Below are 19867 nucleotides of genomic sequence, written 5' to 3' on the forward strand. Positions count from 1 at the left end.
AGGACTTGTGTGCCAGGTTGTGCATTTCTTATGTGGGCCCTAAGAACCATTACGTGCATTGATATATTTATGTTATGCACCGGATATCTTTGTGTATGGTATGGTGTGACATTATAATTTGCAGCATTGCAATGTGTGGGGCATATTCTGGGTGAGAGATTTATTCCCAGTCTTATCTTTATTCTTCTATTATGCTTGCTGACTCGTGTGGCTCACCTTGTCCTTAACATCATTCCAAGTGTGGGAGCTAATGTCACCATTGAATCATTTGGCATGTTGGCCTTTAGTGGCTATGTGTATAAGGCAATCCTGACCAAAAAAATCTTTGGGGTGTGAGTTGTGATCAGGGGCTCAGGCATTGTAATTGTTGTATTTGTTTGATTGATACTTTGTTATGTAAGGAAACGCCCTTGAAACATGTACTTATAATTAATTTGCTTTTGCTATTGTATAATTATGGGGTAAGATCTTAGCCCATGCATTTGAGTTATTAGCTGGTTGTGAATAGAAATTGAGAAAATTCTGGGTTGACACATAGATGATATAAAAAATACATAACCTTGGTGGAGAGAAAAATTGAAAGTATAAGCACTATTAAGAAGAATAAAAACACTTGTAAGCTCTTTTCTCTTGATCAACCTCTTTGGTGCATCCTTGAACTAGTATTGATAGGCTTCTCTCATACTTTGATTTAAAGAGTCATTATAAGAGCCATTGGAGTTATTTAATGACTGCAAAAACTAGCTATTTAAACATGTCAGAGAAAAAACAAATCGATAGTTTACCAAACTGGTTGAAAGTATGCTTCGAGAAATTTGAAACATACTCACAACTTTGGGCAAACATTCAGCAATATATAGAGATCGGTTGACATTTCTTAAAAATCGATCAAGGGTCAACAACATATAGAGATTGGTCGACATTTCCTAAAAAATGATCAATAGTATATAGAGACTAGCTGATAGTTCTTAAAACCTTTGACATGTTATAGTCACGATGGACACTTTTTGAACATATAAAAAATAGTACAAGGTGTAACATGCCAGATATTTCCTCAACCCATATTTAAAACATCGGTAACAAATTAGTTACAAATACATGCCCTGGGGTAATCTTATACACATAGGAATGCCTTAGATAGTCATGTCTAATCATTTACCACATCCGACATCTTGCCAACAACTCACCCCAAGAGATCTTTTAGAACCAACACATCACGAGCCCATTCTCGATGTCAGCTTCCATACCTGGAATAATGTCAAAACAAGGTAAGCCGCAAGGCTCAACAAGTATATCTGAAATAAAATGGCACAATATGAAAACAACACGGAGCAGGATCACACTACCTATCACATGTGAGATGGTTACACTATGACTTACGATCCCCACATACTCATGCTATACTCACCGAAGCCACACAATCAAGTACATCATGTAGAATCATGCTATATCATATCTCACAAATGCTATGATACAACCCTGATAGACACATGAAGGCTCATATCACGTGTAACTATGTGAATTTCCCAAGCCAAATGTCTATATATAAATATATATGTACCATGACATAATCTCGTGTTCACGCCCTACATGTTAAATATACATGGAGATGATAGGACACCATCCTTTTAATCACTTACTCACACAACATGCATCAATGTGCATTCAATATACCATGTTCATACATAATGATACCAGGTCAACAGAGTGGACCAACGTCCACACTCATCCTGGCTTCACCCAGGTGAGTCTGACGAGCCTTAGCTCCCTTGATTGCCCATCGAGTACCCCTTATCCCGTCTCCCACCCAGGTGAATCTAGTGAGTCGTAGCTCTCTCGATTATCCACCGAGTTTACCAAAAGTTGGATATCCCCATCTTGTGGTCACGCCACTGCACAACAATAATAATATAACATGCATGAGCCACATATATGTGACTACATTGTGGTATATTGGTTAGAGTTTTGATTTAGGCAAGATTTTTGGTATATCTTGCTATATTTGTGGTTCTTCCCTCGTTCACCTTCCAGGCCTTTGTTGGTCGACCATTTTCCTTAGTCGATTGACCCTTTCTACAAAAAGCCTCTATTGGTCGACAGATGCTTCCCCATCAGTTGATCATTTTTAGTTTGTGGCAGCCTGCGCATGCTCTACTATTTTGAGCATAACTTTTAGTAGAAATATCCGATTCAAGATCCGTTTATTGAGTTGTAAACTAAATTCAATAAGATTCAATTTGATTTATAATTTGAATTATTTGGCCAGGTTTTGAGTGGTTTCTTCTTGGTCCCAAAATATGTTTAGATGTTTTTAGAAATAATTATGTACTCATTGGTGAGATATTATGTGAGTTGGGATTCATGAGAGGCTTATATTTGAGAGGCTAAGTTTGGGGTGATTTATTCATGATCCCTAAGAATGTTTAGATGCTTTTGGGGGACTTCTTGGGCATTCTTGGGTATGGTTTGGTGCACAATTTGGGGTTACACGAGTTTGGTAATTTGGTGGAATATAATAAGCTTGTTTACATATATTAATTTCGGTATGCTATATGGGGGAGCCAAGGCATTGAGTGGAGCTGATTGGCCTTTAGGATTATGTGAGTATGGGAGCATGCCTCTAGGTGTTGAGCTATTTGGCCTTAATGACCTCGTGGCATAAGTGGTGCGCAAACCTTGGGTGGAGTTAGCTAACCTCAGGAGTTAACCTAGAGTTGAGTTGTCTGGCCCCAAGTGTCATTTGATATGTGTATAGACCTTGGGTGGAGCTGATTGGCCTTAGGCATCGCCTTAGCAGTAGAGTTGTCAGGCTCGAGTGTCCGATATTATTTGAGTATATAATGCCAGGATATGGATGTGTGCATGTATCATCCTTTGTTCTTGGGTTTGTGTGCATGGTATGGCTGGGCTAGTGTTTCACCTTCTGGTAGGTGTACCTTATATGGGGCATTATGGCTTACTCGTATTGGGTTTTATTTCTTTGGGGGATTAGACGTGTACAGAGCTCACCTAAAGACTAGGTCTTGGGATTCTTTTGTTTGTGTGTCCTGTTCTAGTTAGACTCTTGTATTTTGGGACTTGCATATATTTTGTGATCATGGCTTGATATTTTGTAATTAGTGGGAGCCTAACTCCTGTGTATCTTTTGTCTTGAATGGTTGTATATGTTGACAACAGAAATGGGGAATTATGTTGTTTGTTGAGTTGTGTTATCCCTATATGTGATCTTGTGACTCAAGGTTGGTTATCCTTGTTCAAGATGCTTCAGCGCCATTAATTATGATGACCTTTTCACGGATCCTCTATGCTAGTGGGGGCTCCTGGAGGTAGGTCATCACAATTTGGTATCAGAGCAATGGTTGAAGGATTAGGATGAGTCTCTATACATGTAGGTATGTCGGGTATGGTCTGATGTGAGCTTGAATGATGATATGTTTTATGGTTAGATACGGGTTTATAACGTGGATTTAAGTTTTAAATGTACTAGTTGTGTAGGAAGGATGAGTGCACGCCGAAAGAGGCCACCTACCCATGGTTGAGGTCATAGCCAATCACATTTGCACGCTCAACAACATTGAAATTATCAGGGGGAGTTTGGAGGAGATTGGCACTAGGAGATGGCAGAAGTATGGGGGACATCGGTAGGGATTATGAAATGAGTTGAAAGGCTTGGTGCTAAGAAGATGAGGTTGTAGCGAACTTGAGGAATGTCATTGTTGATCCTATTCCTCATCCGGTGGTCTAGGGCATAGATAGTGGTACAGGTGGTCAATTCCTTAAGGACTTTATGGTGTTTCGACCTCCTAAGTTCTATCGTGGTGTGGATGTTTTGGCGGTAGCTAAAAATTGGATGCTATCTATGGAAAAACATCTATGTTCAATGGGTTGTGATAATGGACAAAAGTTATGGTTGGCTTCTTTCTTTTTGAGGGGTGACATAGAGCAGTGGTGGGAAACTGTTAGGTAGTGGTATATTGGCAGGAAACCCACATGAGCGGAATTATAAGAGGTCTTTAATGGTAATTTCTTTCCTGAGATTTTAGAACATAAGGTTTATGAATTTATTAAATTGATGCAAGGTAACAAGATGGTGGCACACGAGTTGTGCAGGGCATTACCTGTGGTGTCGTGTAGTTTTATAAATGTGTTGAGTATGCTCGTCTATGAAGGACAAGGAAATTAAATATATTTTTAATTATGTTGAGTACTAGATTGAAAGGATCGAAGGGTGCTTGAGGTTATGAATGTCTCGGATGGTGTTATGTCATGGAAATAGATGTTCTTTTGGGATATTATTTTATGTGGCGAACTAGGTTCGGGGGACACTTTTAAATGCACCAAATTACATTGGGAAAGAATCACCACATACACTAGACATCACTAGGCAAGCATCTTGGTCTATTTTATGTGGCGAACTATATTATTTCCCAGTGTAATCTGGTGTATGTGAGATGTCAGCCCATGATGCCTGCCTAGAGAATTCTAATGCATGTGGAGCTATAACACATGATATTTTCCTAGTAGAAGCTAGGGCAAGGGGAGCTTCGACTTTAGATGCTTGCCAAGTGAGAATTCAAGGCATGGTGGGATATTTGTCCCTATGCTAATATGGCCTTGATGTTTAGATATATATATATATATATATGTATATATGTATAAGTATTTTGAGGGAGGTCATGGGTCCTCATGATGACATGAGGAAGGGATTTTGTAGGATATGGTAAGAAGTTATGTAAATGTTTTGGGTAGTTCTTATTTGTTACGTTTTCTTTATTTAATTTGCTTTTATGTTTTCTAATGCTCGCCTAGCTTAATGTAATGCCCCACTTTTCAAATATATAATGATGCTAAATACAAGCTATTCAAGTTATTTACAATACACAAGCGTTATTGTAAATTCTTTATTAACGGAAGTAAGGATCGAACCTGAGTATGCTAAATAGCTAAGATTTCCATGAGTTTAATAAAAATATGTCACGCACCAACATATCAGAAAAATATAATAGCCTCATGAATACATGAATTTACGATACAGTAGTAAAACCGCACACAAACACCATACATCCTTAAGTACCTTAGCTACTATTTACAATAAAATATTGGGAGTACAAGTACTATGCTTGGTTTACAAATATAAACGACGATTTCGTAAACTAAAAATCCAAAATTTAAAAGCTAGTCCAGCACCACCTCCTTGCCTTTACCCGAATTAGAACTTGGGATACTTGTCATATTTGACCTACCTGGAACGTCCAATGTTCCAGGGGTATGAAACATCCGAGTTAGGTTGTTACATTTAAGTGAGTGGTATAAGAAAGGAAATAATGCATGCAAGAGCAATATATAGTTATGACACGAAATATTCCCAACGGTAGCCATGCTAGGGTGTTGCCATGAACCTCATGGCCCCCTAACACGGGCACAAGATAAACATGTTAGAACGTAGCCATGGTCAACCCACTCGGCCCTCGTACACAAGCACGAGATAGTCTCCCATGATAGCAGATGCCAGGGTGTTGCCATGTCCGAACCTCTCGGCCCTCTTACACAAGCACGAGATAACCCCATTACACGGGCCTATGTGGTTAGCCTTCTTACACGGGTTTTCGTGGTAGTTCACATATGACAAACCACCAATAAGCCATAGTCATCAAACAACATGATGTAAGACAAAGCAGAAGGAATATGCATAAACCAAGGGAAAAATGATATGCATTCCACGACCCAATCTTATTGCACGAACACGATTTTCCACAATAACCCATCAACAGCCACTACCACAAACTCCGTGATGTGTGCAAAAATAGGAAAGATATGCTTGAAACAAAGGAAACATGAGATTTAAGCCACAAACCATCCACAAATGAAATCAAGGATGATCAAGAGGAAGCAAAAAGTATGTAGGAACCACTCACCTTGATTGTTTACTCTTCGGGTGTACTATTTGCACTTGTCGGGTTAGGTTTTCTACAGAAATCACGCATTTCAATGAACCAAACATCAAATGTTTTTATATAGGGTTGAAGAGCATTAAAAAAGGGTCAAAGCTATGAAATTACAGGTAAAAATAAGGTTTCGCACGCCCTAAGAAGCTAGCCCACGCATCTTCACGCACCACCCTTATATTTTGTGACAACTTTGCATAGTTTTCATATTTCGGTCATAACTCCCTCATTTTAACTCTGATTCAACCCTTGCTTGAACCTACGGGTACCTCTCTTCCCCCTCTATAGGAATATTAAATTAGATCAGACTTACCTCACAGTTTTTCTTACTTCTTGGAATGAATTTTGAGGTAGGCCTGAAAACTCCGACGAAGTTCGTTCTCCCTCGATTCTCCATCGATTTTTTTCCTTCTTTTTGTAGAACTCTCCCCTCTTTCTCAAGAACAAGACCCTTCCCTTTTCTTCCCTTAATTTGGCAGAGATACTCTTTAGAAATGTTTGAAATGATTTGTAAACAAACCCATGGCTTTATTTATAGACTTCTTGGGCCAATCACACGTCGCCACCTTGTGAGGTCATCATGAAGCTTCAAATCCTATCTCCAAGTGGCCATTGAATGCTTGTCACATGTCCTTAAGGATAAGGTTTGGAAACTTTAGCAAACTTGGAGGCTAAGTAAGCTTTTCTGGCCAATCACGCGATGCCACCTCAGGGGTTCATTATGAACCATCATATGACCTTATCTTATCTTCCAAGTGACCAATGATTGCTTTCCATGTGTCCTTCAGGATAAGGTTTGGAGACTTTGGAGGCTAAGTCTTGGATTTCAAAATGATCCAAAGGTGGATTTAAATGTTGTTTGAAATCCAAAGCTAAATTGAAATGTAAACTCACGTACACACCTTCTCAGCTATTCACGCCTTTGCCCCTGCCACCTTATGCTTTGATTTGTGTGCCTCATCATGACTTCTAATGGTTAGTTGGCCCAGTTCATTACTCCAATGATCTAGCTACAAGTTTCAAGAACTACACCTTGGCCCAAACTTTTCAGATAATTTGCACTTAGCCCCTTGCAACTTGGTCCTCGAGTCATTTTTAATTGTGCTTTTTGGCACCTAAAAAATAGATAAATTATGCTAATACCCCAAGGTTTTAGGTAAATTACATTTTTACCTGAACTTCAATATTCACGATTTTGCCATTGGCTCAAAAACTGAACCTTTGTCTCAAGCCTTCTATAATCCCTTGAAAAGACCTACTTCCTCAAGTATTAGAACCTAATAATCTCAGGTATTACATCATATTTGAGTTTGAAAATCTGGGATATTACACTTAATACTAGAGCGTAGGTGATTTAGTGGTATTTGATATTAAAAATCTTGACTTGATCTAGTCCTCAGTATGGATTGTCTGTCCCACTATTATGCTATGGTTAACTGTCGAAGGAAGGCAACTTATTTTTGTTGTATCATATTTTTTTTGGTATAGGAGAAAATGTGTTTGATGCAAAATCTATTCTTGTGAAAATCATATTTCGAAATAAGCTTTCATATTTCGAAACAATGCATAAAAAGTTTTAGGCGCGAATGCTTAAATGTTTGAAAAAATCAAAATGCATGTATGATTTTTCAAAACCAAGTGTTTATGTTTCAAAACACTGTTCTTATATGTTTCTCTAGATGTTTCGAAATGGTCTTGGTTTATGTTTAAATGTTTGCTAAATCTGCATATCATATTTCAAAACCTATCTTGAATTTAAGAAGTATGTTTCGAAACCTACCATATCATGTTTCAAAACCTATGTCTCTGTCTGTAGAGCATTCAAATGTTTTTGAGTTGCATATGTTTTGAAGAAGTTTTTTTTGAAGTATGTTTCAAAACCTCCTATCTATGTTTCGAAACCTTTAACACTCTGTCAGCAGAATATTTTCAAAACTAAGAAGCATGGGAGCTGAATATTTGTTTAATCTAAAAAGCTTTCAAAATCATTTTAAAAATGATTTCTCCATGCCCTACAAACTCATTTATTAAATGGTTGAGTGGAGACCTATTTTATATCCTAATGGCCATGAGATTCCTTAAGGATGTTGTCTCCCACTTGTCTGTGTCTCTAAGTGCTTTGTCCAGCTGGAAGCCTGGATGTTTCGAAACCTGATGTTCATGTTTCGAAACACAGTATGCATGTTTCGAAACCTATTTTTCTGATCTTATCTCTAACGATTATTTTTAGCCATATACTTGTTTCTTGATATATATAGCAGGTCTTTAAAGATAAAAAGACATACACAACACACAAGAATAAGAGAGAGCAAGCACTTACTCATATACGCTCTCAAGAGACACAAGTCACACTCACAAACACATGTGAAAGAAAACAGTTGACAAGCATCTAACGAAAATCCTTTGCATCTATCTTCAAGTGTGCTGTGTGGAGTGAAAAAGGAGAAGCAAGCTAAAGCATTCTTTCATCTAAGCTCTCATATTCTCAAACCAAGAAGGTTTGTACAACCATATTGGCAAGAAGGTTTCCTTACATTAAATCTACCGGGCTGTAAGAGATAAACTTTATTTATCTTGTTTAAATTGTAAGGTTCGAGTTTATCCCGAAAAAGCTCATTGTGGTAAATGTTTGAATTAAGTCATAAAAACTCACCGTGTAAGGTTTTAGGGTGAACCATGGTAAAACCCTTAGTGTGTTTGATCACTAGTGAAAATGATTGTGGTTGAAAATCCTTCAAATGGGTAAGTTTGAAGGTAGTGGAGTAAGCGGGTGCCGAACCACTATAAATCTTTTGTGCACTCATTTTAATTATTCTCTTTGTTTATTATTGTTGCCCATGCATTCAAAAGAAACATTTTTCAAAAGCTAAAGTAGTTTCGAAATAAGCAAACCAGAGAGCAAGGTTTCGAAACATACCTTCTAGTAATTTAGATTTTGAAACATACTCATTAGTGTTTCGAAACATACTTAACAGAGAGGTTAGTTTCAAAACATACTCCTTTAGGTTTCGAAACCTAGTATCCTGCAAGTTAAAGTTTTTCAAGTTATTGAAAATCTACCCGATTCCCAATTCACCCTCCTCTTGGGATATATTTTCCATTATATAAAACTAACAATTTTGAGTTTGCACAACAACTTGTGATGTTGGAAATCATGGGTTTGAGTCCTACTGCATTCTATATGTGCTCTTTAGCGCTGTTGTGGTGTTGATGAATGTGGTTCTAGTTTTATGAAAATGTGCATTCTATTTTGAGTACTGTTTTTATGAGAAAGTAGGATGGGGAACATATTGGGCAATGGCATGACATAGAGATATTATATTGAATGATATGTTGCCGATGTGCAAAATTGTTGCCTATAGATATGTGGCATATTTATACTCGTTTGTGGATTCACTAAGTATCTTGATGACATTTTGGTCCACTCCATGAGTAAAGAAGAACATGAGATGCATTTGAGGACTGTATTGCAGAGACTCAGAGAAGAATAGTTATATGTTAAACTTAGTAAGAGTGATTCTAACAGTCACAGATGGGGTCTATAGGCGTGTGGTCGCAGGGGATGGTATTTCTATTGACCCTGAGAGGATTAAAAAAGTGGTTGATTGGCCTAGACCCACGACAGTAAATGAGATTCACAGTTTCCTTGAGTTGGCAGGATACTACAAACGTTTATTAAGGGGTTTGCTCGTCTGTGTTCTCCATTGATGAAATTGACTTGGAAAGGGGTTGAAATTTTAATAGAACGAGACTTGTGAGAAATGTTTCCAGGAATTAAAGTTGAAACTAACTACCATTCTAGTGTTAGCTATTCCTAGAAGTGGAGAGAAATTTACTATGTATAGTGATGCATCTTATTCAGAGTTAGGTTGTGTTCTAATGCAGGATGGTTGTGTAATTGCTTATGCTTCTCGGTAATTGAAGAAACATGAATTGAATTATTCGACACATGATTTAAAGTTGGTAGTCGTGGTGTTTGCATTAAAGGTTTGGAGACATTATCTATATAGCGAGAATGTGGAAGTTTATATAGATCATAAGAATTTAAAGTATCGTTTCTCCCATAAATATTTGAGCGTATGACATCGTCGATGGATTGAGTTGTTTAAGGACTACATCTGTGGCATCTTGCATCAATCTAGAAAGGTTAATGTAATAGTTAATGCCTTGAGTCAGTGGGGGGTGTCCATTACAATCATGATCGCATAGGAGTGGTTATTGTTGAAGCAACTGAATGATTTATCTGTCTCTTCACTCAGAAGGAGACCTATTGTGTTATGTGGTTAGATAAGGAAACAGTTAGATTTGATTGACTGAATTTGGGTGTCCTAGCCTACTAATAAGAAATTAGCTATAATTTTATCTAATATGGAGAAATTTGGTGCCTTGGGATTCAATTAAAGGGACAACGAATTTTTATTATACTAGGACCGAATTTGTGTATTGAAGAATGAAGGAATAAGAGAAAAAATTGATAGAAGCTCATAAGACTCACTATACTATCCACCCAAACACGACTAAAATGTACTAGAATTTGTGGCGCCAGTTTTGGTGGATCGGACTAAAAAGAGGTGTGGTTAAATTTGTGTCCCAATATGTAATGTGTTAGCAAATAAAAGCAGAACATCAGAAGCCCGTTGGATTCTTACAATCATTATAGATCCCAAAGTGGAAAAGAGATCATATCTCCATGAATTTTGTTATGGGCTTGCCTAGGACTTATAGGTGATACAATGCAATGTAGGTAATAGGGGATTGATTAACGAAATCAACTCATTTCTTACTAGTAAGAAAAATTTCCCCTTGAGTCAATTGGCTAAGTTATATATTGAGGAAATTGTGATGCTACATGGGATCCCCATCAGTATTGTGTCAAATAGAGACAGTAGATTTACGTCTCATTTTTGGGAAACTTTGCATAAGGTATTGGGTACCCAGTTGAGATTTAATACTGCGTTCCACCCATAGACATATAGTTAGCCTGAGCGGTTGTATAGGTCCTAAATGACATATTGAGAGCTTGTGTACTTGATTTTTGTGGGAGTTGGGATAACCATTTACCTTTTTTGGAGTTCGCCTACAACAACAGTTTCCACTCTAGCATTGGGACGTCACTGGTGTGCTGTGGCAAGAAACCAAAAATAAAACCTATACTCCTAAAAATATATGTAATAGTGCTAGTAAGGATCGTTCTCATGGAGAGTATCTAGCCTAACTTTATGCTATGTGAACAAAGATAGGGGGTGGGGGGTTGAGTGTAAGTGTAACGAAAACAATTTTAAGAATAACAACTAATCAATTAAATTAAACTATCGAAATCAATTAAAAGAACAAACTTTGGTCTAAGTCAACATCGACCATCGGAATCTTACAATTGATAATCGATACAAATATATATCAATTCATACTCTGAATATTCACCGTTAGAACTATTTTTCTATATCTTCTTAAGCATAGTTAATTAGAAAACAAGCGATCTAATCAACCCTAACTACTAAATAACTCAAGACAAGCGCTGAAGGTTTAATCTAGTAGCAACCTTACGAGTTAGAGAGATCAATGAAACTAAACAACACAAGTACAAATAATTTAGTTGAGCGTTCTTCCTAAAATCTAATAATTTTTGACGCAGTAAATCATTAAATCTTAATTGCTTCACAAATTAAAGGGATCAAACAATTACTAATTTGAGATCTAACTTAGTAATAAATTACAATGAATGATAAACTAATAGGCCTCGTAGTAATTAAACGAAACAATCATGAAGATAGGTGCATAAGAACATCCGATATTCAAAACATAAATTAGATCTCACAATTTTATTGATTCTGAGACTTTCGTTTTCTTAAACTAAGTATAAAAAATTAGGCATGTGGAGTCATGATAAAAATACAAAAAAGAATTATGAAAAGAAAAGAAAAAAGAGAAGTCCCAAGCCGCTGCTTCGTTCTTCTTCCTCCGTGCGCCTCCCTTGCTGTTCATTCCATCTCATATATTATATATATAGTATAAGGCAGCGCATGGCAAGCCCTCCAATTTCCATGGGCCCTCAATTGGACTTCCAATATCTAATTGTATTATGCGCGTGGGCTTTTAATTCCAACCTTCAATTGCTTGCTGCCTTGCCTAGCTCCAATTTAATGAGGACCCCACTCCAATTGCAATTTGGACTTTACGCAGCTTCCTTTTGAGCTTTCAATTTGTTGCTTCCAATTAGCCTTTTTACTTTATAATATAATATATAAATGGACCCCCAATTTCTCCATGACATCTCTAGCTGCTTCTTGGACGTTCTCACGGATGCTTTCCAATTGGGCTTCATAATTAATATATAAAGCATGTGGATGGCCCATTATTCACGGATTTCTTTCTTAATTGCGCAATTATAGTAACTTCAAGCCCGATTTCTCTCTTTATAAAGATAGAATCTATAACAAAAGGGATGTGAAGAATGCAAAATGAGAGGCACGACAAGTTTTATAGGAATTCAACACGCAAAGATCATCTTTCTTACATTTCCCAGACAAACAAGTAGCATGACAATTTTACTTGGCAAGACGAGTCAAAATAAGCAAACCCTCATAGAATAAGAATATGCTCTCAAGTTCCTCAAATGCTATGCCTCACTCCACTCAATCACAATTCCACTACAAGATATGCTCATCTTCTAAATCTCCACTCTCAATACTTTTTGCATGCAAATCAAAAGGACTTTTATTCATGACTCTGAAAAGGATAGGAAGATAACAATGAAAAGTAAAGTAAACCTTAGGAAGAAAACTTTCAAGACAATCCAAGATTAATGAAGAACTATTAAGCAAGCAGAAAATAGAACTTTTTTTTTTTTTTTTGAATGGTGGGTGCGTTTTACGCTCCATCCCAACCTTTGTGAGTGCGTTTTACACTCCATCTCACCCTAGCGAGTGCGTTTTACGCTCCATCTCACCTTAGCCTTTGGCCTTTTTATCTATTTTTCTTTTGATTCCAAAGGACTTGCTTAATATGTTGCCATGATCAAGGGATGCAATGAATGTTCTTCAACCTAAAGAAGGGGAAAGATTCTTTTTTTTTTTAAAAAAAAAAAATTGCGAGTAAAATGAAAAAATGCCTTAATCATCTTTTCACATGCATGAGCATTGATAGCTTCAATAAAGATTCAAAATAAGCTCTGGAGTGATACCCATAATTAGCGAATGCACGCATATCATAAGAAAGAACATGCACGAGCACAAATATCCTCACAAAGACTACCTCAATCAACCCACCAAGCCAAACTCATTTCCAATTTACTTGAAAGCCCCCAAAAAAATAAGATCGACTTTCTAAACATGCCAAATTCTTTCAAACTCAATTTGCCTCATTTTGCATTTTTTTTAATTTATTTTTTTATTTTTTTTTCTATTCTAAAACTCCCCCCCCCCACACTCAAACATTACATTGTCCTCAATGTACGTATGCAATTTCAATCAAGAATAGGACAAGTAAATGTAAAAGATTAGGGAGAGAGAAACAGCCTGGTTTTGTCAATTGTAGGCGGCGTTGAGGAGATGCAGCTCCTCCACAGTATGCTCCTGAAAGCTCTCGTAGAATGGCTTAAGCCGCCTGCCCGTTCACTGTGAATTGCTTTGCATTGGACTCGTCCTTGATTGCAACTGCACCAAAGGGAAAAATATGAGTAACTATGAAAGGACCAGTCCAATGGGAACGTAACTTACCGGGCATCAACTTGAGACGGGAATTGTATAGCAGAACTTTCTGGCCAACTTCGAATGTCTTCCTCACAATAAGCTTATCATGCACAGCCTTGGTCTTCTCCTTGTAGATGCGTGAGTTCTCATATGCGTCCATCCTAATCTCCTCAAGCTCTTGAAGTTGGAGCTTTCTTTGGGCACCTGTGTGAGCCAGATCCATGTTGCAGTTCTTCACCTTCCAATATGCTTTATGCTCTATCTCCACTGGCAGGTGGCATGCTTTGCCAAAAACAAGCCGGTATGGGGACATGCCAATGGGAGTCTTGAATGCGGTACGGTAAGCCCATAATGCATCCTCCAATCTCTTGGACCAATCTTTCCTGTTGGGATGGACTGTCTTCTCCAAGATGTGCTTGATCTCTCTGTTGGACATTTCAGCCTGCCCATTGGTCTGTGGATGATATGCTGTCGCCACTTTGTGTATTACCCCATACTTGCGAAGTAGGGTGTCCATCTTTTTATTGCAAAAGTGGGATCCTTGGTCGCTGATGATGGCTCTGGGAATGCCAAACCTGCAAAATATGTGAGAACGAACAAAATCTGCAACCACATAAGCATCATCAGTCCTGGTGGCTTTAGCTTCCACCCACTTAGAAACATAATCCACAGCTAACAAAATGTACACATAACCAAATGACACAGGAAATGGACCCATGAAGTCAATGCCCCAAATATCAAAGATTTCACAAAACAATAAGGGTTGTTGAGGCATTTCATTCCTACGTGATATAGTTTCTGTGTGTTGGCAACGTGTACAATTCTTACAAAACTCATATGAATCCTTAAAGAGTGAAGGCCAATATAATCCAGAATCTAGGACTTTCCTAGCTGTACGTTGGGGACCAAAGTGACCACCATATGCAAGTGTGTGACAAAAATTAAGGACAGATGCAAACTCATGGTCAGGGACACATCTCCTGATGACCTGGTCACTACACATGCGCCACAGATAGGGATCATCCCACACATAGTACCGAGCTTGACTCTTAAATTTATTTAGTTGCTCTTTCTTAAGATATGCAGGTAATTCAGAAGCGACTAAATAATTTACCAAATCTGCGTACCAGGGCTCAATACCATGAATGTGGTAGAGGAACTCATCTGGAAAATCATCTCGGATAGGCTGTGAGCCCATGATTGTGGAATCTGAAGAAGGAGGGACCCTGCTCAAATGATCAGCTACTAGGTTCTCGGCCCCACTCTTATCTTTTATCTCAACATTGAAATCCTGAAGTAGGAGCATCCACCGTATCAACCTGGGCTTAGCATCGGGCTTCTTCAATAGGTATTTCAAGGCTGCATGGTCAGAAAACACGATAACATTAGAACCCAGAAGATAGGAGCGAAATTTATCTAAAGCAAACACAATAGCTAAAAGCTCATTCTCTGTCGTGGTGTAGTTTGCTTGAGCATCATCCAAGGTGCGCGAGGCATAGGCAATGACATATGACTTCTTCTCCACTCGTTGTGAAAGAACGGCACCAACTGCATAATTGGAAGCATCACACATGAGCTCGAATGGAAAGTCCCAATTGGGTGGCTGTATGATAGGTGGGGAAGTCAGGCGTCTCTTCAACTCCTCAAATGCCTGCTTGCAATGTTCGTCGAACTGGAAATCCACATCCTTTTGGAGTAGGTTGGATAAGGGACGGGCAATCTTGCTGAAATCCTGGATAAACTTCTTGTAGAATCTTGCATGTCCAAGAAAAGAACGAATCTCCCGCACAGAGATGGGGTAAGGCAGAGAAGAAATGATATCGACCTTAGACTTATCAACCTCTATACCCCTCTTGGACACTACATGCCCCAAGACAATCCCCTGCTCACCATGAAGTGACATTTTTCATAATTCAGCACAAGATTCTTTTCAATGCACCTCTCCAACACTCGACCCAAACTAACTATGCAGTCATCAAAGGAGGTCCCATACACAGAGAAATCGTCCACGAACACCTCCATGCAATGCTCAAGAAGGTCGGAGAAGATACTTACCATGCACCTCTGAAATGTACCTGGAGTGTTGCAAAGACCAAATGGCATCCTCCTATAGGCAAATGTGCCGAAGGGGCAGGTGAAGGTGGCCTTTTCCTGATCCTCCGGTGCTATGCAAATCTGAAAATATCCAGAGAAGCCATCAAGAAAATAATAGTGTGACTTACCTGCCAGCCGCTCTAACATTTGGTCAATAAATGGGAGAGGGAAGTGATCCTTCTTTGTGGCGAGGTTGAGTCTCCTGTAATCAATGCACACTCTCCAACTATTTTGTACTCGCATCGGAACAAGCTCATTCCTCTCATTAGGCACCATTGTGATGCCCGTCTTCTTGGGAACTACCTGCACTGGACTCACCCACTGGCTATCAGAGATAGGATAAATGATACCAACTGAGAGTAGTTTACTTACCTCTTTCTTTACCACATCCAGGATGGTGGGGTTGAGTCTCCTCTGGGGCTGTCTCACCGGTTTAGCTCATTCCTCTAGATGAATCCTATGCATGCATATAGAAGGGCTAATCCCAGGTATGTCTGCCAATGTCTAGCCGATGGCTCTCTTATGTTGTTTCAAAAGAGCCAATAACTTCTGTTCTTGGTGAGGCTGCAAATTATTTGCAATGATGACCGGCAACTTCTCGCCATCCTCCAAGTAGGCATACTTGAGATGCTCGGGTAGGGGCTTGCGCTCAAGTGTAGGTGGCTGCTGTAATGAAGGGACTAACCTGTTTGGCTCTAACTCAATGGCAGCAAGGTTAGTAGAAACAATATCCTCTATGGGGGAGCCATGAAGATCAGAATATGCATGCTCATTTTCAACTTCAGAATCATGATTATCTAGAAATGCAGCAATCTCAGAACATGCATCACATGGATCACTCTCATTACTACAATCAGGACAGATGAAGGAATCTGGAAGGTCATGAATAGTGGGGAATGCATCAATCAAATCACAAGACTTAGTGCATGCTTCATCAACCAACAATTGAATCAAGTGAACTTGCAAAATGGAATGATCTTCAGGGGGACATTTCATGGCATCAAGTATGTTAAAATGAATGGTGCTACCAGCAAATTCCATGAAAAGTGTACCCTCATGCACATTGATGATAGTCCTTGCAGTTTTCAAAAATGGCCTACCTAATATAAGAGGTGCATGCTCATGCAAATTGTCATCTTCCATATTTAAAACATAAAAATCAACAGGAAAGATGCAATCCTTAACCTTAACCAAGACATCCTCCAAGACTCCAGAGGGGTAGGCTGTGCTTCTATTAGCTAGCTGGACAACCACTCCTGTTGGCTTCAAAGCACCACACTGCAATGAAGCATAGATAGAGTTAGGCATAACATTAATGGATGCACCTAAATCTAGTAAAGCATTGCTAAATTGCATGTCTCCTATAGTACAAGGAATGAAAAATGTCCCTGGATCTTTGCACTTCCTTGGCATGGCAGGTTGTATGAGAGCTGAAACATTCCTCCCAAGGTTGACCTTCTCATTCCCCTTAAGCTTCCTCTTGTGAGTACACAATTCCTTGAGAAAATTTGCATACTTAGGAATCTGCCTAATGGCTTCAAGGAGAGGGATGTTGACTTCAACTTTCTAGAATGTTTCCATAATTTCTTTATCTAATTCGGCCTCTGCTCTTTTCTTGTTTTGTGTTGCTCGATGTGGGAATGGAAGGGGCTGGTTGTTGGAAGACTCTCATTGTTCTTGATAGCTGGAGTTGGGCTACTTGGCTTCTTGGATTGAGGAGGGTTGCTGCTCATTGCTACCCTCTACATGCTGCTTCTCTACATGCTGCTTCATATTTGATGATGGTGGAGGGGTTGGGATGATCACTTCTTTCCCACTTCGAAGCATGATGGCACTAACATTACCCCTCGGATTGGCAACTGGTTGTGAAGAAAGCTGCCCCGAACCTTGACTCCTTAACTCATTTATGTTGGAAGCTAGCTGCCCAATTTGTGTCTCCAAATTCTGAATGGTAGTCTCTGTTCTCTGTTGGAATTGGAGTGTGTTGGCTGCTAGTTGCTTGACAATATCATCCAAGCTAGGTTCCGATTTGGGTGGTGGTTGTGCAGGCTGCATAGTTTGATTTGGCCTGGGTGGGGCATGGTTGGTGGAACTTGGACCTTGAGGATGATTGAATCTTTGTGGCTGCTGAAATTGTTGCTGCTGCAAGTTGTGATTCTGGTATGGATGCTGCTGGAATGACTGGTTTGAAGACCCTCCATATCTGAAATTTGGGTGATCCCTCCATCCAGGATTATAGGTGGCTGAGTAGGGATCATACTTGTGTTGTGGCTGCTGCTGGAAAGGTTGATTGTGCTGCTGGAATGGTCTACCAGGGAAGATGCCAGCAACAGATTCAGTGTTCTCTTGTAGTTGGGGACATTGGTCTGTGGGGTGAGAGGGTAGGAAACATATTCCACACAACTGCTGTTGTGGCTGTTTCCTCTCCAATGCCAATTGTCTAACCATGGAAGCCAACTCCTCCAACTTGTTCTCTATTCTTTGCTGGTCCATAGTGGCAGTTACACTAACTTCATTGGTGGCCTTTTCAGGGGTGTTCATCCGAGTGCCGAACTGTTGCACATTTTGGGCCATCTTTGATATGAGCTCTTTGGCAGCAGCTGGGGTCTTTTCTGCCAGGGCTCCTCCACTTGCAGCATCTACCAAGTACCTGTCCATTGGGAGTAAGCCTTCATACAAATATTGAACAAGGAGTTGGTCACTTATCTGGTGGTGTGGACAGCTTGAGAAGAGCTTCTTGAATCTCTCCCAGTACTCATGTAGAGTCTCACCACTCATTTGCCTTATACCACAAATTTCCTTCCTTATTGATGCTATTTTGGAGGCTGGGAAGAATTTTTCTAGGAAGATCTGTTTCAATCCATCCCAGCTGGTAATGGCAGCTGGTGGCAGGTAATACAACCAGTCCTTGGCTGATCCATTAAGTGAGAATGGGAAGGCTCTCAGCTTGATTGCTCTTCATCTACTCCTTGTGGTCACATGGTTGAGCAAACAACATGGAACTCTTTCAGGTGTTTATGTGGATCTTCTCCTGCAAGACCATGGAACTTAGGCAACAAATGTATTAGTCCAGACTTAAGTTCGAAGTTGGCATCTAGCTGGGGGTATTGAATGCATAAAGGCTGGTAACGCACATGAGGTGCAACCAGCTCTCTAATGGTTCTACCATCTAAATGACCACGGTTTCCATTGTTGCCATTATTTCCATTAAGCCCATTATGACCATTACCAATTCCATTTCCATTGTTTACATTATCAGCCATGTTGATATGTTCTAGAATTGGCTCAGATGGTATATGACAGTCAACAATAGTAGTAGAAGCCTTGAATCTAAGTTCTGCCCTTTGCTTTCTAAGGGTTAATTCAATCTCAGGATCCAAATCAATTAATTTTCCCTTAGAGGACCTGGTCATGCACTAAAGATCAGCACAAAAATAGCACACAAAATGGCCTATGCACACCAAAAACTCAAAAACACAAAACACAAAAATTAGCCACTGAAAAACACAAAATGGACCAAAAAGTGGTCTAAACGTTGGAATTTGGCCAAAAAATGCCATCCTCACTGCAAAGCCATGACTATTTCTCCTCACACCCCCATTCCTTTGGACACCAAAAATCAGGGCATTCCGAGATAGTCACTTTGGGTGCTGGTAGTGTGCAAACGAATTAGGGAATGCTACTATTTTGATGCAAAAACCACTCAAAAGGCAAGGAAAACAAAAAGGAAACACACACAAATAAAAAAAAAAGAAAAGAAAAGTGAAAGAAAGAACCAATTTTCCTTAGGTGAGTAGGTTGATTTTGGAAGTTTCCTCTTGAAGGCAGATTTAGGTTTTGCAAACCGTCTCTATTGTGTTGCACAACTGATCACCTAAAAAGAAACCAGAAAAAGAAAAGAAAAAAAAAATGAAAGTTAGTAATATTAGAAGAAAATCAGTGAAGGAAAAAGGAAAAGGGTTAGAAATTAGTATCCTGTTATGACAGAAACAGTTTTGATGGTTCCCCGGCAACGACGCCAAAATCTGGTCGGGCTGTCGAACACCGATAGATTAGATGAATAATGATTCGGATTTGCAATAAGGGTGCAACCCAAAGTCGTCTCCCAACGAACCTCAAACGGATTTGTCAAAACAAGAC

General features: G+C 39.2%; 1 protein-coding gene across 1 annotated transcript; it reads right to left on the bottom strand.

The window, feature by feature from the left end:
• Positions 1-1200: 1200 nt before the first annotated feature.
• On the bottom strand, positions 1201-18385 carry LOC127793306 (uncharacterized). The gene is made up of 7 exons (XM_052324153.1): positions 17614-18385; positions 16413-16599; positions 15856-16052; positions 15599-15798; positions 15141-15515; positions 13838-14087; positions 1201-1295 (listed from the first exon to the last, which is right to left on the bottom strand). Exons 1-7 carry the CDS (start codon positions 18383-18385, stop codon positions 1201-1203), a joined length of 2076 nt encoding a protein of 691 aa, XP_052180113.1.
• Between the last annotated feature and the right edge of the window lie 1482 nt (positions 18386-19867).

The sequence above is a fragment of the Diospyros lotus genome, unplaced genomic scaffold (assembly GCF_014633365.1).
Source record: "Diospyros lotus cultivar Yz01 unplaced genomic scaffold, ASM1463336v1 superscaf2, whole genome shotgun sequence".
Classification (NCBI taxonomy): domain Eukaryota; kingdom Viridiplantae; phylum Streptophyta; class Magnoliopsida; order Ericales; family Ebenaceae; genus Diospyros; species Diospyros lotus.